General features: G+C 39.4%; 1 protein-coding gene across 2 annotated transcripts in view; it reads left to right on the top strand.

Moving 5' to 3' along the window:
- The window catches only part of ASB4 (ankyrin repeat and SOCS box containing 4), a 70,945-nt gene that overhangs the window by 11,612 nt on the left and 35,641 nt on the right, over positions 1–23,692 (top strand). The window contains exons 1-2 of one of the 2 annotated variants that reach the window (XM_037046450.1): positions 3,958–4,567; positions 14,139–14,438. In XM_037046450.1, the coding sequence (XP_036902345.1) occupies positions 4,381–4,567; positions 14,139–14,438 (487 nt within the window). In that variant the 5' untranslated portion in view covers positions 3,958–4,380. Of the gene's footprint in view, positions 1–3,957; positions 4,568–14,138; positions 14,439–23,692 lie in introns of those variants that run through there. The other variant, XM_037046451.1, reaches the window with a different exon arrangement.

Genomic DNA, 23,692 nt, shown 5'->3' with positions numbered 1-23,692 from the left:
AGATCTGGGAACTGCCTTTAGTACTTAAATTCATTAGCATTCTTAGCTCCACCCAGGCAGGGATTTTGTGTGTTTGGTCCATAACTGTATCTCCAGTGCTGAGAATAAGTGTCTGGTACATGGTAGGTGCTTGGAAGGTGTTTACTGAAGGGATCAGAACTGTTACAGGGGGAGACTTGCAAAGTGCCCCCCAAGCATTCCAATACAATTTCAAAAAAGCAGTGTATCCCTGGTGCCATCCATCACAATCCGTACTTATCAGCTCCCTCTAAGAACATTATGTTCCATGATAGGCACCAAAATTTAAGAGGAGCATTCATCAATAAAATAGAGAAGACCCCGAAGGGAGCAGGCAGGACAAAAGAATTCTGAAAACCACCCCAGAGAAACAGTTGACAGTACTTCAGAAAAAAATTGTGATGAAAGATATGATGCTATTTCCAAATATTAGAAAGGCCTTCATCAAGGACGAGTCTGAAATAAATGTCTAATTGCATGTTCATAATTAGACCCAATGGGAAGAAATTACGGATGGGCAAATTTTGGCTCAATGTAACAAAGAAACTTCTGACTCCAACTTTCAAATGATGGAATGGATGGCTAAAGTGATAGTTAATTGTATGTTGATTGTATATTGTCAAACTAATATAAAAAGGATCATATTAATAAAAGTATTCAAGAACTTCATCAGTTTGGCCTAGGGCCTCTCTTCATCTTTGATATTTCAATGACTAGTTATATTAGTAATAATATGATGTAATATCTTTATGTTTTGAATGATTTTTATTAGAATATTAGATCAGCAAAATGGTCTTCCTCGAAGAATAGTAAACATTTTATTCTGAGATTCAATGAATTATACAGTTGTTGTCAGTCCAAATGTAGGTAAATATTAAATGAAAAAACCTTCAGAATTTTGCTTTTATTTTTCAAGTTGAATTTTATAAGATTTTCCTCCCACCCTGGCCGGGTGGGTCAGTTTGTTGGAGTGCCATCCTGTATGCCAGAAGGTTGGGGGTTTGATCCCTGGTCCGGGCGCAAAACAGAGGCAACTCATGAATGTTTCTCTCTCACATCCATGTTCCTTGCTCTTTTTTTGCCTGTCTCTCTCCAATTGGTAAACATATCCTCAGGTGAGGATTAAAAAAAAAAAGAGTCAGTCTTAGCGGCCTTTGCACTGATTAACAAAATTGCAAAATTCTTGGATCCCTGTTTCCTTTATGGGGAATATTTCCCTTAGTTTTGTCAAAAATAGACAAAGCATATCAATAAATGCCATACATCTACTTGAGTAACCCACGTGGACTTCAAAGGAACAGTGTCTCATTTGCCACAAAGGGATGAGTTAAGGACATTGTAAATAATCAATGATTAATTTATGCATTCACCATTTATTCATTTGGGCGGGGCACTGAGAACATGAGAATGATTCACTTCCTTACTTCATGAAATCTATTGTTCTGTAGCTATTTTGAGTTAACAAGTTATCCTTACTTAAATGTTCAGTATTTTTATTACAAATGTAATATTTGCCCATTGTAGATGAATTCACAAGATAAGAAAGAGAAAGCCCTGGCTGGTGTAGCTCAGTGAATTGAGCGCGGGCCTGCGAACCACACAATCGCAGTTCAATTCCCAGTCAGGGCACATGCCTGGGTTGCAGGCCAGTTCCCATCAGAGGACTCATGGGAGGCAACCATACATTGATATTTCTCTCCTTATCTCCTTCTCTTCCCCTCTAAAGATAAATAAATAAAATCTTTTTAAAAAGATAAGAAAGAGATTAAGAAGAAATCAGATGTAATCTTACCACTAGGAGATAAAAGCTGGTGATATTTGGTGATAGAGGCTTAGAGACTTTTGTCCCTGTGTGCACACATCGTAAATATATTGATATATTTTTACATTATGTAAATATATACAAAATAAACATCTTTTAAAATGTTTACACTTATACAACATATAAATACATATTTGTGTGTATATATGTTACACGTACTCTTTTATAAATTGGTATATCTAAAAATAAATACAGATCTACCCAGTCATAATGACTGACTGAGGGTATTTTATTACATGTATATGCCATAATTTATTTATCAAATTTTCTATTGATGGCCTGTTAGATTGCTTCTAATTTTTTCTATTATTAACAATATAATCATCCACACATACATTTTTATTCATTTGCCCATTTCTTTTCAGGACAAGTATTTTATACTGTGTTAAACTTCAAATTTTATCTTCTGGAAGATTTTAAAATTAAAAATATTAACACAATATTTGCTCTCCCTTCAGCAGCACATATACTAAAAATATTAACACAGTATTTTAAGCATTGAAAAACAAGCAAAGCTGACCTACATTGTTAGATGTCAGGATAATGGTGTTGCTGGGGGCCAGGTGTCCGTTTTGATTGGCAGGGGACGTAAGGAGGGTTTTAAGTGCACTTGAACTAGAGTAGTCCCCTCTCATCCAAAGTTTCACTTTCCTTGGTTTTAGTTACACACTGCCAGTAGTGGTCTACAAATATTAAATATAAAACTCCAGAAGTAAATCATTCATAAGTTTTAAGTTGCTTGTCATTTAACACGCCGAGATCCCCCACCCTCCCGTCCCGTCCTACCCAGTATGTGGCCCATCACTTGGTCCTGAGCACTCACACTGTGTGTGACCCCTGCCTGTCAATCACTGAGGGTAGCCCTCTCAGTTTTCAGATATTTTGGAGGACAGAGACCACATTTATATAGCTTTTATCACAGTATCTTGTTACAATTGTTCTATGTACTATTAGTTATTGTTGTTAATAGCTTACCGCATCTAATTTATACATTAAACTTTATCTAAGGTATGTAGGTACAGGAAAAAACACAGTTTATCTAGGGTTCGGTACTATCCTCAGTTTCAAGCACCCACTGGGGGACTTGGGATGGATCCCCCCAAGATAGGGGGGCATCGCCTGTTGGGGCTGGTTACACAGGCGAGCTCACTTTGTAGAAATTCAACACGCCGTGGACCTGACTTGCCACTTTCTACTTGCTGCTATTTACGTTGCACATCAGTGAGATAAGGTCAAAGTGATGCCATGATTTGCATCCATGTTTTAGGTCCTTGGGTAAATTCTAGGAATGATTGACTTTATCATTTTAAATTCTTTAAAAATTTCATGTTGCTAATTGTTCTACAGAAAGTTTGCACCAGTTCTGACTCTCACCAACAATATATAAAATGTGATTTGGGGCATTCAAGTGAAAACTTAGTATCATCATTTTCTAATTTTAATGATTTATAAATTCTTAAAATGGAATACTTTCCTAACTTTTTGTTTGAAAAAATTTCAACCTTAGAAGAAAGGTAAGAGAATAATATAACAGACACTTCTAAGTCCTTCATTAGGTTTGCCAACTTTTAACTTTTTGCCAAATTTGCTTTCTCTCTCTGTTTCTATTCACACACACACAAACACACACATACAATTATATATGTATATGTGTGTGCGTATATATATCATTAATTTTTATTTTTCTGAACTGTTCGTAAATAAGTTTAAGACATCATGACAACTTACCCCTCATGTATCAGTTAAGAATAAGAATCTTCTTTTACATAACCATATGTTACCACGCCTTTAAAAATGAACAATAATTTCATAGCACCAAGTATTATCTAGTCCATATTTATATTTCCACAAATGTCCCAATATGGTCTTTTGTAACTGATTAAAAAGCCATGAATAAATAAAGCTCATTCACTCACTGAAGTTAGCTGGTTTGTGTCTTTAGTCTCCCCTTACCTAACATGGTCCCCCACCACCATCATCTCACCCCACTTTTTTTTTTTCATCACATTGAAATTGTTCAAGTCTATTCACTTGAAAAACTTCTATTTGTTTTAAAATGTGTCTGACCATACTTGGTTTTGAAGACTTGTATTACAAAACTATTACAGGTTTTCAGGAACCTGTGTATCAGTGACTGTAACAAATTTTTATTTGGAGAATGTTGGTTAAACAGAGCAAGATCTGCAGTTGGGCACCAGATGTTCTTACTGAGGGGAAAAGAAGCATTAAGAGCTTTTAAATCTTACACAATTACTTTGATCATATCGTAGTGACATTTCATTCTCTGGAATCTATTGCAAGGGTTTTCCTTCATATTATTCAATGAATCAGTTCACATAGAACCAGTTTTAAAGACTTGAAAATGCAGTGACAGCCGAGAAGGATATTTTGAAGTTTGAAACGATCCCTATATAAATAGAACGGATCAGCATAACTTTGAGATAAAATTAGCCGACACTTTGCGGGCTCTCCAGCCTGTGCCTGTTTGCCCAGTGCTGCTCCTGATAAATCACAACAAAGCTCTCAGAGGAAGAGGAAGGATGGACGGCACCGCAGCCCCTGTCGCTAAGTCTGCAGCTGCCAGGCTGGTCAAGAGAAATTTCCTTGAGGCTCTAAAGACAAATGACTTTGGAAAATTGAAGACCATTTTAATCCAAAGGCAAATAGATGTGGACACAGTTTTTGAAGTTGAAGATGAGAATATGGTTTTGGCGTCTTATAAACAAGGTAAAAATTATTGGTGTGATTGGTATAATTGACAGAAAATAGATTTTTTTAATGTACAGCATCAGTCACCCAGTCTAAATCTATTGCTTCTTTCAGTATGTATTTTAACAATATTTCTAATTTAATATTTTTTTCTTTTTAAACTAGATCGCAACATAAGTTGGTATTTCTTTCCTTTCCTTTCCTTTCCTTTCCTTTCCTTTCCTTTCCTTTCCTTTCCTTTCCTTTCCTTTCCTTTCCTTTCCTTTCCTTTCCTTTCCTTTCTTTTTTCTTCTCTTCTCTTCTCTTCTCTTTTCTTCTCTTTTCTTTTCTTTTTTCCTTTCTCTGTCCTTGTACCTGAAATTTGAAATCCTGGTTAATTTTATTTGGTAACGCACTTTCCTTCTATTTCTAACTTTCCCTCTGCCTGTAATGACACGGAATAGAGAAAACATCTCTAGATTGTGGTTAAAGAGGCTGCTCAGATCTATTCTCCATGGTATAACTGGCTTGGGAACACGGAGCTATAAGTCTCTCTTAACATAGCCACTTAAAAATACAGGTCTCTACATCCATCTGTATCAACGGAGAGGGTTTGGTCCCCCATTTGGAGAGTTAACGAATGGGTAGAGCTGTGTCTTGATGCACCTTGATGGATCTCACCATTTTAATGAGTTTTCCATTTAAGCAGGAAAGCTGAAACTGAAAAAAACCCCCCAAAAGTTAACTCTTTTCTTTTGAATAATAGATCAAAAGTGTAAATATACTTACAATAGATTATCTGCCTCATGAAGAACTAAGGGTAACAACAAATCAGAACCATTTTTTTTTAATCAAGGGATTTTTCTGGAACGCGTGCTTGATGAATCAGAAGTAAATGAGAGGAGTTCAGGTTCTGATCTCCCAAATCAGCTGGTTAACGGGGAACTTGAGTAGCGAGGCCATCTGGTGAGCGGACCGCAAACAAACACCACGTCCAACATCTCTCCTGTTTAAACAAAATAGATGATAAGATCTTGTGTGTGCCACTTAGAGAGAAACAGCTATTTTTTTGTGTGTTTGAAATCCTTTCCACTCACATATAAATCATCAGCATCATTGATTTTCAGCAACAAATGCTAAGATTATCTATTTCCACATTAATTTGCTACACTTCAATAGTGAGTCCTGAAGAATAGCATCATTGAGTCCAGTTACTGCATTTAAAATTTTTACCTGATGGCTCATAATAAATTAATATTGCTATTTTGACTGGAAGATAAAGAAAAGGTCTGTGTTTTAAAAAGTAATTGATAGGGAGCTCTGAAAAAGAAAGAGTGTCTAATATAAAATTAGGTTACTTTCCTCGGATGGATTTGTGCAGTCTGGATGCTAAATACGTTTTTAAGGGTTTTTTTTTTTTAACTTATACTTGTGCCCAATGTAAAATAATTGGGTCCCAGTCAGTGGGTACTTTGTCTGACCCTGAGCCGTGAAGACGGCCTTTCCTCATCTCCCGTGTGTGCGAATGTTCTGAGGTTGTTACAAAGGGTGTTGTGAGGCCACACTCCAGGGAAGAGATGTTGTGTCCCTTGCTTCCAATGGTGTCATCACCCCTCGAAGAGAAGAAAATGCATTTTCAGTTCTTTCCGTCAATATGAGCTGACGCTTACAGTCCACATGGAGCTAAATTTTCATTCATGCTTATGGGTGTTTTCACGGTGTTAGGACCATGGGATGTGGTTTTCAATTAGGGAGACAGCAAATTACACCCTCTGGGAAAGAGAAGGAACAGTCCCATTCTCAGGCATGCCAGGTGGATGCATGCAGAGAAATAATAAGATGTATGGTCGTAGCTTCAGGGTTTATGCTGGAAAATTGCATGTGCCTGTGTGTGAGTGTGCACACATGCATAGTTTCCTCAAACTTTTTCACATGTCTTTCAGCCTAATTACCAAATCTTTAAATACATTGGTCAGGATGGAAGTGATAAATGGAATCCTAGTTTCTAGTCAAGCAAAATAGATCTACGTGGTTATATGGAAGTCACAAAGGAATTCCTTGGGGACAACTGAGTAGGCTACACTGGTTGGTCAGTTAGTTAGTTAGTTAGTTAATGTGATTTATTTCCTTTCTGAATAGTTCCAAGGAATGAGTCCCTATTGTGTTTGTGGCCTTAAAGGATCTGTGGCTGGAATAAACTTTGTGCGACTTCATTAAATCACAGCAGACTTTTTGGGTGTTGAATTATTATGCACTAGCTTTTGTTTTTTAAGGCACTTTTGAAGAGCTCTATATAGGAAAAGTATGCATATCATAAATGTGCAGCTTGATTAATTTTCACAAAATAAATGAACCTATGTAACCAGCAATCCGATGAGGAAACAGAACATTCCCTGTTTACTGGGAAAGAGCAAGAAGAATCTTCCTTCAGGTTTCAGTTATTTTTGGCTTAATCAGCAAGACAATGTTTAAAACCTATAACAGATACAACCAACCTTTAAATCTCCTTGTATAATTAATAAATAGTCTATATTCCACATACGATTGTTCTGTGGAAAATCAACAGTGGCACAATTAGTCCCAAACCATTTTTATTTCTTCCAGGACATATCATAGAACTTTCCACAGGGTTTCTAAGAGCGACTGTATTTCTCCCCTAAAGATAGTATGTCTGAGCCAGAATGAAAGTTATTTCATGATTTTTGGAAAGGCAACTCAGAACTCTATTGGCAAAGAAATAATTTGGGTATCTAAACATTGCTTCCCTGAGTTCACAATCTAATTGGTAGACAGTTATCAACAGTTGGCCTCCCAAGCACATATAAAATGTGGAAGGTAGAACAAAGCATCTGAAAACACGCTTCTGCTTCCCCATCTCACTGAGTAGCTTCTCCTACCCGGGTGACAGACCATGGATTTAGAGCCCGGCTTCCAGGACGGTGAGTCTCGTCTGGCTCCAGTACCTAGTAAAGATTCTTAAAGTTAGATCTCGTTTGTTTTATTTTTTTCAAGTTATCTTAAACTTCATAATCAAATCTTCCGATAAAGTTATGTTTTATTAATTTAAAACATTTCTCCCACACTTTGTAAAACCAACATTGAAAACAGCTTGGTTTGCATTTGAGATATCTCCTAGAGAATAGCAGAGATATGGATGGGTCATAAAAGTGAAAACTAGGAAGCAAAATTGCATCTTCAGGGCAATCACTTTAAAATGGGAATGGCAGTAAGAAAAACTAAGACACGAACAACTTTTAAACTGATAGATGCCGTAAATAGTTGAGTAGTCAAGGGGTGTCAATAATACAAAGTTTATTATGTGCCAAGAATGCCATATGGAGAGTGGAAGTAGGATCTCTAAGAAAACCCCAAGCTGTTCAGGTTGGTTCTCAGAATACTGGGTACGTGAACATCCATAAAACTTTCCAAAGGTTTTTCCAACTCCACACCTCAATCCTCCTTCAGACGGATGAGTGTTGGCTTATTAATGACCCAGGCAGAATATCACGCTTATCTCTTTGGGATGAAATTCTCTACTCAGCCGGGTTAATCAGAGTCCTTTTATTAATCAGTGTAGCGCACTTTAAGTACTTTGTTTACGGCCCACAACCACAGGTTCTTTGGTTGCTAGTCATATTTTTAATTAAAATAAGCAGCGAATGATTTCACTGGAAAACTTTCTGGCAGGTATTCTATCCGCTTTACTAAGTAGCAACTGCCAAATATCTTAAGAGCTCTTATTTCCACGCTCTTAATGAATAATCTCTTTTCACCTAATTTTCTTCTTTGCCAGAAATGCGCTGTCATGCTCTCCTATTACCATCTTAGGATTCTTTTCCATTCCTTGATGTTCAAACTTTTTTCTTTTTAACTTTACATGTCAGGCTTACTTTTTCCCCTCTCCTGGGAAAATGCTGAGATTCATCTTGAAAATAGGAGCTATTAACAAATAGCCAAGAATTGCCTGCAGCCTCTAATCCTTCAGGACTATGTAAATACACTGACACAGTCAGAGCAAATGTCCGCTAATCCAGCCACAAGCAATCTGTGTAACTTTTGGCTGTAACAACAGAGGCTTCTCGAGTGTGGGCTCTTTGGACGAAGATAACATTCTAGCTGATAACTGTTGCAGAGCTGAGGCTTAGCCGAAGGTTTACCACACAGGTGTCCAGCCCCCGAACGCAGGAGTGGGATCAGTTCTTCCCCAGGATGGTCCAACCCCCTTGCTCCTGAGCCAGAGGGCTGTCTTCTCAGCTGCTCAGACATCTCTCTTTGGTTTCTGATTTAAATTAAACACCCATGGGATTACTGCACGTTTTTGTAGGCATCAAACTTCTAAAATTCCTTTAGAACTTTCACCTACAAGGGATATTGGATGGGAAGTTAACTGAGTGTCACCTTCAGATTTTCAAAGGCTGTTTAAAGATTTTGGGGAGACCAGATCTTGAGGTGACCTCTGTCTACTAGCTACAGAAACATGGGTACTTTATGCTAATTAATCTTTACAAGATATTATGCTATTTGTAAAGTGAAGGCTTTGTTAAGACCCTCTCTAAATCCTGCACATGCTAATAATCCCTGATGTTATGCAGGGGGGCCTGTAGACTCGGATAATGGGTCATGGTCTGGGGAAGGTAAAAGTGACTAGATAGTCTGGATCCACATGGACAGGGCCTGGTCTTGAGAGTTCTCTGTGGCGTTTTTGCCTAGGGGGAAGAATGTGTGTTCTCTTCTCCTCGGCTGAGCTCTTTGCTTGAGCAGAGCTGCCAGGAGCCATCACTGAGCACTTACTGGAGACCTGGGCCAGAGTGTGCGTGATTGACTACTGGGGGAGGCGGCAGATTCTTCTGCTTTGTTCCTGGATTCTGCTCCGTCCCAGTCCTCAGTGCAGTCTGAGTACATAATCCAAGGGCAGCCTGATGTCTACGGAGGTGAACAGAGGGCGCCCTTTGAAAGACAAATGCTAAATGTACACCACACGCTAGGTTCCGAAGCTCTGGGACAATTCTGCTGTGGAAACAAGGGCGAGAGTACGAAAGGAACCTGCCTGATGAACCATATTTCTTTCACGCTGGGACTGTTGGCGATTACATTTTGAAGGACAAATTCAGTTCTCTTGACGTGGCAACGTGGGCACAATGTGTTCATAGGCACTGCATGACTGTAGTTTTTTGAAAACGGCTTTGGCTCAGGTTTGGTTCTCAGTGAGGGCAGGTGTGGTGGAAAGGATGCTCTTGCTCATTTTCACACTTGGTGCACAGTGACCTGTGGCTGCAACCTCATTTATGTGGGCGGCCTCTGGGCAAAGGGCTGCTCCTGTCTCTGTGCAATCTTTCCTGCTCTGCTCAGAGCTGAGATCCAGAGCTCTGCTCAGCTCTGATCCAGAGCTGCCTGACTCACACCACCACCAGAGTTCTGCAGCCCAGCTGGAAGATACACTTCAGCAGACCCCGATCATGTCCGCCCATCTGTCCTCTTCCGACAACTCCATTCAGCAACGTACCTGGGGGTGACAGCGATGGTGTCTTCCTGCCACATACCTGCATAGATTCCCATCTAGAAAAGGTTTACAATTCCATACAGGGGATGGGCTGAGTTCTAGGACCTGGCACTGTCCCAGCCCAACTCACCAGTTAATTATTGTAGAAGATGAAGGGGAATCTGAGAGGCTAAGGATGACTGAGTCACGTGACGAACGGACGGGATAGATTCTCTAGGTGCTGCTAGGAATTCAGGGAGAAGAAAAAATCAACAAGCAAATGCATTTCCACATCGGAGATGTGACATATTATAGATGAAATCTGGGATCTTCTTTCCTTACTTGTGATTTGTGAAGCGGGCTCAGCACTAAACCTCTTCTGCTTTCAGAACAAAGATAGATAGACACGCTGCACTGCAGACGTCCCGAGTCCGTTACCTTGGACTGAGGCGGGAGACTTACGGCTCTAGCAGGCTGAAAAAGTGGCAGTTTTCTCATCTGGAAAATGAAAGGCTTGGACTGGATAATCTTCCCTACAGTGCTAACAGTCTGTGCGTCTTTGATTTTGCATCAGAATGGTGTTTTCTTAATCAGCTCTCTGCGGCTTCCTTTTCTGAGATCATTTTTCTTCCCATTGCAGAAGCAGGCATGAGTTTCCCATCAGGGGCTGCACAGAGCTGTTTAATCTTTGCTGTTAATCAGAAGGCAAAACAAACCCTGGGTTGAAGATCTGGAACCAGCTTCTTTCCAAGACACTTAGAAGGTTGCTTTTACAAGTTGCTTGTTGAAGCAGTTTCAGTATTAAAGTGACTGAGAGTATTAATGTTAAATGTGATTCGTTCATCGTCAGAAGTAGGTTAAACACCATATAGCTTAATGACTCTGTTCAGAACACAGATTCAATGTACATAGTTACATAAAGATGTGTAGATGGATATATGCACAAATACTTTGTGAGTGTATTTATTTCTACACACACACATTATAGGCACAGGCTGGGGACTCCCCGGCTCAGGCTGTCTGTGATACTATTCGTCCCTCCCAGGAAAGGTCCAGAGCACCAACTACTCTCCCTTCTCAGTGTCTATAACCTCAAATTAGTATCTTAGAATTTAGTTCTACTTGTTGAATACAGATTTCTACATAAATTCAGATTATCCTAAGAGGGACACACTTTAAACCATTCTCTGTTCATTAGCCCTTAGTGTGAATTAACTTTGGATTTCTTTTTAAAGAGCACATTTAGATAATGGGAGAATTGGGAAGAAGAGAAAGCAAAATGGCCCTAACATTCTGATGGGATAAAAAAAAGGATTAAATTGTTTGTGTGTGTGTGTGTGTGTGTGTGTGTGTGTGCGTGTGTGTAAGTTAGAAGGGAGCTGCAGAAAAAATAAAGTTGGGTTTGGGCTCATTCATTCTCTCTGAATGAAGGAGCATGGTATATGACCCTATAAATGGCCTCTTTAAAGTAAATTATTTTTTCCTCTGGACTGGGGAACAAGAGTTCATTTTAATTTTACTTATTTTTATAAATAATAATATTGGCAGAAGTATAAATTTAAAAGCTCAAAGGGGACTTTCAAGGGCAAGTCAATTTATGGCATTGTTCCCCAACTCCCAGTCCTGGGAGGCCACCACTCTGACCAGTTTCTTGTCCTAGGAGTTTGTAAATATAGTCACCTGTGAGAGCATATTATGTGCACTATTCAGCTTCCTGTGTCTTTCCTTCAATAATATAGCTTGACGTTTTCCCATATCAGTATACATAGAACCTCTCCCTCTTTATAGGGGCTCTATAGTACTTGATTGTATGGATGTACCATGATTTACTTACAAATTCTCCCATTAGTAAAGACTGAGGTCGTTTGGAACACTTACGAACAACGCTGTAGTGTAATGCACATTGTAGTTCATGTTCTTGTTCATAGGTCACCAGTATTCCTACTCCTGGAGACTTTATGCTCTTCACAAAGAGTTCAGTGAACATGGTGTTTCTAAGAGTTATGGCTCTTATGCCATATATAAGTGCTCTTATGGGGCATTTCCACCTGTAGGATAAACACTCAGGAGGGGTGCCTAGGTAGTGTTTGTCACTTAAATGAGAGAATTTTAATAGCTGATCACCAAACCCACTTTTAATGTGGTCATTGTCCCCTGAGTGCCTCCTAGATGCTCATCATTTGTGCCCAAGAGTATTCTAGATTTGTCCTGACCGTGTCTAAGCAGTGAAGAACACAACTTTACTTCTCTCGTTCTGGGCCTTGCACATTTATTAATATAGCTTAAGATTGTATTAACTTTTTGGCAGCTCCATCCTACTGGTGGTTCGTTTTGAGGTTACTGTCAACTCAAATTCCCAGGTCTTTTCTCAAATACATTACCATTAAAGCATATTCTGCTTACCTTGTACCTGTATGGTGGAATTTTTATAACCTAGAAGGAAACCTCTGATTTATCCATGGTAAAATGTATTTTGTTGTTTCAGCTCTGCACCCTCTTCCAGGCAGTGAGCTATCTCTGCATCTTTATCTTGTCATCAGTGTTTTATCTTTTTGTACCTATTTTTCATTCCCCACTCATAGTGAGCTTAATGCCATGGCTCTAGGTACAAAGGTTGAAAGAAGGTTTAAAAAGTTATAGCTTGTTATAAAGTTATTTTTGTTATAGCTTGTCATATATGGCAGTCTTTGGGGACTTGGATAACAGGGTGGACCCACTGTTTAGAAGGCACTGTTTCAGTGGTCAGAGGGCAAAAGGAGAAACACACACACACAGAACATTTCCAATAGCTAATGGGGAAAATTTATCTAAGACTTCAGTTCTAGGACAACTGTGCTTCTTCTGAGCAATTAATTTGTGTATAGTTTATGGGCATAGTTAATGACATAGCATGTGTTTTGCTGTTTATTTCCTACTAGAAATTCAAAGACAAATTCACTATGCAGTTCTCGTACACTGGACATGGTGTGTATTTTGTGTACCCATCTTACCCTTGACCTCCTTTTATTTTCTGACCTCATTTTTTTTGCCCTTATTTCCTAGATTATTAAAAAGTTTAACATAAAGTTTGTGAGTTGTCTTAAACTCTTTTTTTGGAAAAAGGCATTGTGTAAAGTGGTAAAAAACTGGTAAATAAAATCTTGGTGTGACAAATTAAATATATTCACACCTTAGAATATGATGGAATAAAAAGCATAAACTTATAACTAACAGCTTTGGCATCTTTTGAAAAAATAATTGGGATTTGTAAAAATATATTTTATTGATTATGCTATTACAGTTGTCCCATTTTCCCCTCTTTACTCCCCTCTGCCTGCACCCCACTCCTAGTCATAGTTCCCCCCTTTAGTTCATGTCCATGGGTTGTATATATAAGTTCTTTGGCTTCTATATTTCTTGTACTACTCTTACCCTCCCCCTGCCTATTCTCTACCTACCATTTATACTACTTATTTCCTGTACCTTTTCCCCATTCTTCCCCATCCCCTCCCCACTGATAACCCTCCATGTGATCTCTATTTCTGTGGAGGCACACAAATGTGGGATTACCCACTCTGCCAGCTGCCACCTCCCTTGGTCCGCCCACTGCTGCCTTGCCCGCCCCAGTACAGTTGGTCTAGCTATGCCTCCATCTTGGTCAGAAGTCCTGATTGGGATTTTTTAAAACTCTTAAATATGACTCTTGTGTAACTCACCATATAAAATAAAAAGCAATGACATAAATAAAGAACTCAAATGCGTGGGAGAGTTGGAAAGGTCAAATAAGAGACAAGATAATAAATACTAAGAACCACTGTCTTCGTTAGTACAACCAAATGTGATATTAACACTTGTAGACCCATTAGCTACTAGTTTATAACTTCTGAATCATCCTGCTTCAATTTTGTAAATGTGACCAAAGTGAAACACTCTGTAAAAATCCTCATGAAAGAGAAAGAACTCATGGACATGGACAATAGGGTGGTAATGTTGGGGGGAGGGTGTGGGTGGAGGTGGAAGATGGTATTGGAGGCTAAATGATGATAGGGAAAAAATTTTAAATGTAAAAAATAAGTAAATAGATAAAATCCTCATGAAACATGGAAAAATCCTAGGCCGAGAAGCTAAACTTGTTTTCCCTTCATTTTTCAGGTTATTGGTTGCCTAGCTACAAATTAAAGTCCTCTTGGGCGACAGGCCTGCATCTCTCTGTCTTATTTGGTCATGTGGAATGTCTTCTGGTGCTCCTGGACCACAATGCTACAATCAACTGTAGGCCCAATGGGAAAACGCCTCTTCATGTGGCTTGTGAAATGGCCAACTTGGATTGCGTTAAGATCCTTTGTGACCATGGAGCAAAGCTCAATTGCTACTCCTTAAGTGGACACACAGCTTTACACTTCTGCACCACTCCAAGCTCCATTCTCTGTGCCAAGCAATTGGTTTGGAGAGGTAAGCTATTTTGGGGTGGCTGACATTATCATCTATTGGCACATTCATGGTTTTGAAACTTGGTGATCCTTACTTACCTCAGACAATATAGTAGTGATCTCCATGCATTAAGCCTTATTCAGGGGGCCCTAAAATATGCAGATAGATAGATAGGTAGATAGAAAATAGATTGTTATATTATGTTGGTCCAGATCATTCTGAGGTGATCTCATTGGAATTTTACTGTTATCTTTTTAATTGTAGAAGGCTTGTTAGTTTACACATATAACAAGTATTTATTTAGCTTCTATGTGTCAGGTAATGTGCTAAGTAAAAAAGAGAAAATAGTTTCTGCCTTCAAGGAGCTTATATTCTAGTAGGTGAGATAAATGTTAAAATGAATTCATAAATATAAAATTACAAATTAAGAGAGGAGCAAAACAAGGCACTATGAAAGAGAATTCATGCATGAACTATTACAAAGTGTATAAATGATATGATATGTAAACTGAATCTTTATAATGAGAAGTAGCTAGCCATTAAAAAAATCCAAGAAGAGGAGTCAAGGTCTAGGAAGTAGCATGTGTGCAAAGTTTCTAGGAGAACAAAAAATTTGGGATATTCAACAAAGGGAAGAAGGCCAGTGAGGCCAGAACACCATGGCTATGGTTGGAGTGGGAAAACGGGAGTGTAGAGGGAATGTCACTGGATGTGTTAGACCATATACAGCCACTTGGAGGCCAAAGGTATGGGGTTTAGAAATGGAACCACTGCAAAATTTTAAGCAAGAAAAAGACATGATTTTCCTTGACATCTTATGGTTTGAGCTTTTTGTGTTCTAGTTAAGAAATCTTTGACTAACCCAAGTAACAAAGATTTCTCTCTTATGTATGTGTCTCCATATGATTTGATGAAAAGACTATTCTTTCATCATTGAGTTACCTTTTATCTTTGTCAAAAATCAATTGGTCAAATATGTATGGGTCCACTAATATATTTTTTTCTTTTTTCTTTTTTGGCTAATGCCTCACTGTCTTGATTGCTGTAGCTTTATATTAATTCTCAAAAATCTACTAATCTAGGAGTGAATCCTCCCAGATTGGTTTTAAACATGAAAAGCTTCAGATCTTTTGGGGACATCAAAGGGAATAAGTCAAAGATACACTTGGCATAAAAATACAGATTTCAGAAAAAAGGCTCTGGACTAAAGCTGTAAGTTTAGGAATTGTTGGCCTATAGATTATATCTGAAGCTAAGAAAATCAATGAAGTCACCTAGATAACTAGTGCAGAGAGTGAAGAGAACCTAGGACCAAACCCTGGTAAATTCTTACATTTAAATGTTAACAGAATGGAGAGGAGTGGAGAAATGAGAGTGAAAGGAACTGATAAACAAAGTTTCATAAAACCCAGGAATATTTTTGGCATCACAGGGACCAAGAAAAAGGCAATTCAGGAAGAAGACCATGGACGGCTGTATTGACAGCTACTGAGAGGTTTAATGAGATGCTCATTAGATTAAGAGACAGAGATATTACTGCCAAAATAGTTTTGGTGAAATGGCAAGTTGGTTAAAACCAGATGAGAATTGTGTAGGGTGTGAATGGAAGGTTCGAAACTCGAGACAGCCCGTGTTCATCAGTGTTCAGAGAAGCGTGACTGCAAAAGTGAGCGTAAGAGTAATGTGATTGCTGAAAGGGCGGGGCACAGTAGAGCGTACAGTTGGTGACAAAAGGAAATGTTTGAAGGATGAAGGAAAATGACTTACAGGAAGAACAGGGTTGAAGATGCATCAAACAAGATAACTAAAAAGTCCAAATAGAGAAGTGGAGACACGGTGAAATCCAGACACCGTAAGACGCAGTCTCAGTGTTCACAGATGGGCTAAAGTAAAAGATGGTTTTAAATACTGGAGCGTTCGTGGTGTGATGAGGAATGTCCTTCCTGATGGCTTTTCCCATCCCTCAATAATGCATGAGGCCAAGTCATCAGCTAAAAAGGAGAGCACAAAGGGTGAGAATTTTGAGGAGAGAGGGGAAGTTATGGAAGGCCATGGGGAAAGGATGGGAGAACAAGGTAAAAGTTCCATGTTTTTCTCAACCTATGAGAATTATGGAGAAAAATGTCAGCCCAGCTTATTCCCCTTCTTACCCACCCTTGAAGGAAGGGCCCAGACACCCAGAGAAAGGCAGGATCACCCGTTGGGGCTTATCTACCTGACCGCATGTGGCCGTCACCACCTTTTACATTTACTTAGGGATTTATTTTTAGATTTAGTTTTTAATTAATGAATTTAAACATTTAAGCCTTTCAAAAGAAAGGTAATAAATCATATATTTGTTTAATTGTTGACTTTTTATATGGATGCTTTCATCAACCACAGGCTATTGGCAGAGGGCTGCCAACCCTCTCACTCCTGAAAGGCACTGACACACACCTTCCCTGGAGGACACGGTTCTTTCCCTTCTCCTTTGTCCTTGTCCATAGAGGGAGGCGGAGGATTAGGCTGACAACAAGCCAGGAGAAAGAGTGGAAGTCCACTAAAGATACATATACTCTTTAGAGCCATAACAGCAAAGGCCAAAGCCATAAGGAAAAGAAAGATAAGTTAGGTGAGGCAAAAACGTTCAATGTCTGTGTGGCAAAGAGATCAAGAAATTAAATGGCGGTCATAAAATGGGAAAAATACTGGAGACTACATGACAAAGGGCTCATATCCTTAACATACAAAGAAATCTTAAACCTGAGAGTAAGGGAGTTAACAACTAAGGTGAGGGTGGGAACAGAACAAAGGACCAAGAACAGGAACAGGTATTTGGGGGCGGGGAAGATGAATAAAGATAACAATAATCACCTACATTTCTGATTAGTAAAACATCAATTAAAATAACAATCAGATCCTTTTGTTGTTGTTTATTACATTAACAATGATACAAAAGATAATAATACCTATGTTGAGGACCATATGGGGAAAGGCTTTCACACATTTGATGAAGTGTAAATGGGTAGGATGAGGAGGGCAATATCAAAAGCTTAAAACCTTTTTATGCCCCAGCTGGTGTGGCTCAGTTGGTTAGAGCATTGTCCCATAGAGCAAAACAAAAGGTTGTGGAGTTTGATTCCCAGTCAGGGAACATACCTTTGTTGTGGGTTCGATTCCCAGTTGGGGCATGCATGAGAAGGCAACCAATTGGTGATTCTCTCTCTTATCAATGTTTTTCTCTCTCTCCTTTCCTCTCTTTCTAAAAGCAATGAAAAAATGTTTCTAGAAGAGGATTAAAAAAAAAAAAACGTTTTTAAAACTTTGTTAAACGTTTTTAACCCAGAAGGTTCACCTCTGGAATTAGAAACTAATTTGAGTCTCTTTGGCTCGAGGCTCTCAATTATGTAGGACTTCAAATTCAAACTTTAGATCTTATAACCAAACAAGATTATACATTAAGTCAAGAGGTACCATATTTTTGGACTATAAAATACATATTCCCCCCAAAATTTGGGAGAAAAATGGGGGTGCATGTTATAGTCCGAATGTCGCTTACCTGGTTAGCTGTGGGGTGGGGTGGGGTGACCTATGTTATGAAATATTTTGCTACATTTTTTGCTTCAAAAGTTTTTTTCCTATTTTTATCCTCTAAAACCTAGGTCTGGTGTGTCTTCCAGCCCCCCAAACTCAGTAACTGTTGAGAGAGAAATGAGGTATTATCATGTGACAGAATTGTGATGGTCAAGTGATCTATAGAAATTGAGACATTGTCTTAAGTCCATAAAAGTCTTCAAAATAGTGTAGTTCTAGTGTATTTTATTTTATATATTTGCATTAGAAGGTTTGGTTGGTTAAAGTATATATTTAAAATATACCACAATTTGAAAATGTATATATTGACATTTATTATTTTTAATGTATTTAGAGGCTTAAAAATGCCCTGATTTCTTTTTGCCCTCATAAAGTCATTTAGAATACTGACACACTCTAAAATGTTTGCATATCTAATAGAAAAATTTTGAGCTGCATTGTCCACGCCATACAGACATTAAAATAATGCTGTCCAGGACTGTTCACTGACATGGGAAATTTTTTAAAAAGAAGTTTAGCCCTGGCCAGTGTGGCTCAGCTGGTTGGACTATTGTCCCATAACTGGAGGTTATGGGTTCGTATTCCTGGTCAGAGCACATGCCTAGGTTGCAGGTCTGATCCCTGGTCCTGGGTGTACAGGAGGCAACCAACCATGTTTCTCTGTCACACTGATGTTTCTCTCTCCCTTCCCCTCTTTCTAGAAGCAATGAAAAAATGTCCTTGGGTAAAGATTTTTTAAAAAGAGGAAGAAGAAGTTCATTGGGGAGTATAAACTGAATAAACTTAAGAATTAGGTATAATTATGCATATTAGAAAATAATATGCAAATTACACAGTTAAACTTGATCTCATAGCTAATCATTAGCTATAGCAAAGCCCTTTGAAAGAGGAAATGTTATTTTAGATCCTTACTCCTAGGATAATAATTTTTTTAAGAGTGGTACCTGGCAAATATTTTTTTTTAAATCGTGAGTTATATAATGGCAGAAAATTTTACCCATTTTATGAACAAATGCATAGAGAAAAGGTGAAGGTACGTGTTTGGGGCTGAGTCTGCTAGTCTGGAAGCTCTAGAAGACTGCGAGCATCTTGCATCCTTTCTTTTGCATTTCTACGTCTTCAGCCTCTTGGACAGAGCTGGGCACATTGGAAGCACTCAATACATGGTCTCTCACTGATCTGGGGGTAGCCTCAGGAAGCCTGAGTGCACGGATGGGAATTACTGCCATCTAGTAGATGGGAACTCTTACGTTCGTGGTTAATCAAAGGCTGCTGTTGGTCAGTTCTGTTCTCTCGGTCTCTAGGGAGAGAGCTGAGGGATGAGTTTTCTCCCTCTTGGATTATGTGGTGGGCACTTGGTGGAGAAGTCACTTACATCACTCTTAGGCTGGACAGAGAGAGTTCAGGCAGCCTACAGATGAAGAAAAGAAGTCAGGCTAACATTAAACTCGGGACCAGAGAAGTCCATTAGAGGAAAAACCAATGCCATGGCAACTGGAAACCAATGTAATTTCATTTGCTATTTAATGGGCTCTTTGTGGAAAAGTGCTCTTTGTGGAAAAGGCTAATTGAGGCCAAAAAATTGCATGCAATTTTCTCTTAAAGGATTTTTCTCTATTTTTTTTTCAGTGTTTCAGAGCCTGCTTTGTGCCCGTGCTGGATTTCTGTCTGCTAATTTTCTATTGGCCTTTCTACTTAATGCCCCCCATCTCCTGGCCTTTGTTTCCTTTGGTGTTGGTTTAATAGCGTTCATCAGTTGAGAGGGCTTATTCACCTCAGCGAAAATGTCCTCTCTGCGAATCCCGAATTTCCCTATGAATAAAGAGATTCGGGTCAGACTGAAAGGCAGCATATTATTTCTACCTATTTCCTTTCGAGACAGAGGAAAATAAAAGCTGCTTGCTTCGCTCTGCATGAAGCAAATCCTGGCAGTTGGAGGAAAATCTGTTACTGCGGGAAAGCCATAAAAATTCACATGTTTCCTGGCAGAATGTAGCATGAGGACCGTGTAACAGAGACCATGCCTTCTGAAAGACGTCCCCTGCTTCTTGGTGTGGCAGTGTCACTGGTCACCAGCATGTCAGGGAAGTCTCTGTTCCATGGCGCACACACAGAAAGGCAAGATGGCACTGGACTTCTGTGTTAGTCAGGAGATGGATATGCTCGCTTGACAGACGCCTGTCCCACCAACCCATCACTGTCCATCTTATGTTAGCCATCGGGATAGAGCAACTCTCAACCGCCCTTGTCATTTGTAAACAACTTGGGGATTTTTGCCCCATCTGCTCTACAGTCAGTATCACCTGTACAATAGGGATTTAATAGGGTCTTCAAAATGAGATAGGTACTCAATTTAATTTTAAAAGGAAACTTTATATCACTGTACAGTTAATTCATCACTATAAAAAATATGGCCACATCCTTTACCATGCACAGAAAATAATAAAAATAGCAAATAATAAGCAAATTCTCGTCTTCCTTCCATCCTGAGAACCTCCTCTCTCAGATGGCAGAGAATGACTCTCAAAAGCCTTGTCTTCTGGTCACTGATGGTCCTAGAAACATTGTTTTGTCCCCAATCACTCTGCTGTGAGTACGTGACCTTGAAATTCATTTGAAGGTCAACACTTACACCCAGTCCGGCAGCAGGCACTCTGGTCTAGTAAAGAATGTTCCATGTAAAATCGTAACACATTCTGGGAACCACTGCCTTCCCCAGTGCTTGATAAAGTTGGTGGTGTACTTAATGGTAACATGTTACCAGAATCCCCTTTAGAATCTCTTCAGCTCAGTCCTGGGGATCCTAGCCAACCCAAAGAGAAAAGAAAAATAAACAAAATGTGTGAGGATTGGAAAGCAGGAAGTAATAGTAACCATTATTTCACACACTGCTTGTCTACATAAAAAACAACAACAAGGAAATCTAAGGTCCAATGGTTAGAATTTGTAATTCATTTTAGCAGAGGTACTGCATTTGAGATCAATATACAAAAATCAATGGCATTTCTATATACCAGAAACAAGCAGCGAGAAATTATAATACAGGAGAAGATGGATGGTATGGACTAATACCATAGACACTTAAGGGGCTTAGAAAATATATTCAATAAAAGGGTGGAGGAACTATAAAAATTGATTAAAAGACATTAAGAAGACATCGTATTCAAAGTTTATTATGAAAAATGCAGTTCTTGATTACTCCCTCCTCAGAGGCAATCACTTTCACTTATTTTCGCTGATGAGTACGATATTTATCTCCATATTGCTAGATAAATACCATTTTTATGCATAAAATTGAAAAGAATAAGTAGCAACATAAGCAGTTTTGATGATCTGTTGATTCCTCATAATGGAAGGTGAGGATCTGGCTGTTCTTCCTTCTCCCCTGCCCCCCCACTCCCCGCCCCCCGCCCCCAAATAGAAGTACCTTTGCAGTCCTCCATTCTCACGGGTAGTTATATTACAAATACTAGGCTTACGCTAAACTAGCGTACAGTTTCCATCTCTGTACAACATTTTGTTTTCTTTAATTGCTTTTTTTGCTTTAGTTTTCTATGTATTGTTGCTATTTTAACCCCCCTAAATTTGCCAACAGCTTTAATCTTTTCTGAAAAAACTTTTATTCAACAGGTATTTTCTCAGTTTATTTTCTACCAAACACCCCCGTGGGGCCTTCAGACCTGCCCCATCACTGTCATACTGGGAACTCCATTTCCCCGGCAGCCTGGAGATTCCCTCTGCCTCTCTCTCACGTTGCATTCTGTTTCCTGGGTGCTGGGTTGCCTTGTATCCTGGTTTGCTGCCTGTTTGGGTTGCGTGCATCCTCTTTCTGAGAAAAGGTGCAACAGCGAATACGTGCCCCAGAAGGCATTGGCTCTACTCTGACTTGGCATAGAATTCTAGATGGATAATCGTGTCCCTTCAGAATGATGAAGGTATTGCTCCGTTCCCTGTCAGTTTTCAGTGATGTTGCTGAAAAAATCAGAGGCTGTTTTCTTTCCTCACCTTCTCCAAGTGACCTAAGACCTTCCCCTGAGGCAGGGGGTAGGAAGGGGGTGTAGAATTTGCATTTTGTCTTTGGTGTTCTGAAAATTCAGCGATGAGCTGCCTTGGTGGGTTTATCTGCACCTGTTGTACTGGTTCCTTTCAACCCCCAAATGCGCATGTCTATCAGTTATGGTAAACGTTTCTAAATTACAAAGTGGGCCAAAAGTAGATTTACAGTTACGAGTACGCAAAACACAGAATTTATTCTTGTATTATTATTTGTTATTTTATTATTTTCCATACAAACAACTGTAAACCTACTTTTGCCCCACCCTGTATTTGTTGCATAATTTTTTCTCCCCTTCTCTGCATGCTCTCTTCCTTGAGTTGTTGTTATTTAGTTACTGTGCCCCCAGGCTGCTGCCCTAATTGTCTTATGTTGTCCCTTCTGTTGTATGTTTCTTTATCTTTATGCTGTACTTTCTGGAAGATTTACTCCAGATTGGTTTTCTCTATTTTTCATTGTCTCTTTCTACCATCCAAACTGTTTTTAGGTATTCAATGATGCTTGGTTGTTTGCTGATATTTAAGACTGAGTGACTAAAAGCTGACTTCAAAGCTAGGTGTAAGGATGGGTTAGCTGGCTTAGCTTCGCTTTGCGGGCTGTGGCTGGACCTTTTATCCAGGGAACCCCTGACATAGTACCCTAGGATCTTTGCTCTTACACTGGTACAATATTTCAAAGAAAACTCTACAGGCTTCTTCCTGGAGGGTCAAGGCCTGAGTCCAGTATTCCAGGTGCTGAGTTGGGGAAGGGGGTTGGGGATGCAAATGTAGGGTAAATACTTTCTAGAGTGCCACACCCTTCCCTCTTGATTCAGTTTTTACTCTTACTTCAGGCTTTAGTTCAGAAGTCAAGTACGAGGATTACTCTTCCTGAATTCCCTTAAGCTAAGGTAGGTCCCTGTGTTCTGTACTCTCACAGTGGGTTGTACTTTTCCTTTGTGGCACTTAATATTTTATTTGCTTAGCTTTGATTCCTTGCCTCCCTCACTAAACCGCGCATTTCGTGAGAGCAGAGTTTGTTCAGCATTGTCCAGGACATGGTACACATTGGTTGTTGTTTGTTGTAGATTTATTGAATGTTCAGTGAAGAACAGAAGCTAGAACTAAGGAGAAGAGTGTCATTGAACCAGAGCCATTTCACCACCGTTAATGGCAAAGGACTCACAGTTTATGGTCTCTTGCACTCATTGTTTCTTTTCTCCTGTGAAGAGAGTACGTCAAGGAGGAGGGAGACATCAGAAGTGCCAAACACTACTGAGAAACCCAGAAGCTGAGAGTTAAAAAAATTTCCATTGGATTTAGTGACAAGGACTCGGAGGTGGTAGCAGTCAGCCGAGTGATGGATACAGAAAGTAGAATGGAGGGGCTGGATCACTACAACGGGAGTCATCTGTGGGGGCGGGGAGCAAGCCTTTTCAAGGGTGTTAGTGCAGAAGAGGCAGGAGGGCGAGGAGGAAGATGAGGTTGAGAATTTTTTTCTTTTAATGACAGAAACCTGAGTGTTTTAAAATGATGGCAAAACCCACTAGTGCAGCAGACACTGGCGACAGAGAGGAAGGGCGATTCACGGGGTGAGGATTCTGAGAAGTTTGGGCAATGAGATCTAGAACCAGGTGGAGGGATTGGCTCTAGAGAATAGAACACCTGTT

The sequence above is a fragment of the Sturnira hondurensis genome, unplaced genomic scaffold, assembly GCF_014824575.4.
Source record: "Sturnira hondurensis isolate 20B ecotype Veracruz unplaced genomic scaffold, ASM1482457v3 Scaffold0005252, whole genome shotgun sequence".
Classification (NCBI taxonomy): Eukaryota; Metazoa; Chordata; class Mammalia; order Chiroptera; family Phyllostomidae; genus Sturnira; species Sturnira hondurensis.
The sequence above is the reverse complement of the archived record's forward strand: the minus strand, read 5'-3'. Positions and strand labels throughout refer to the sequence as shown.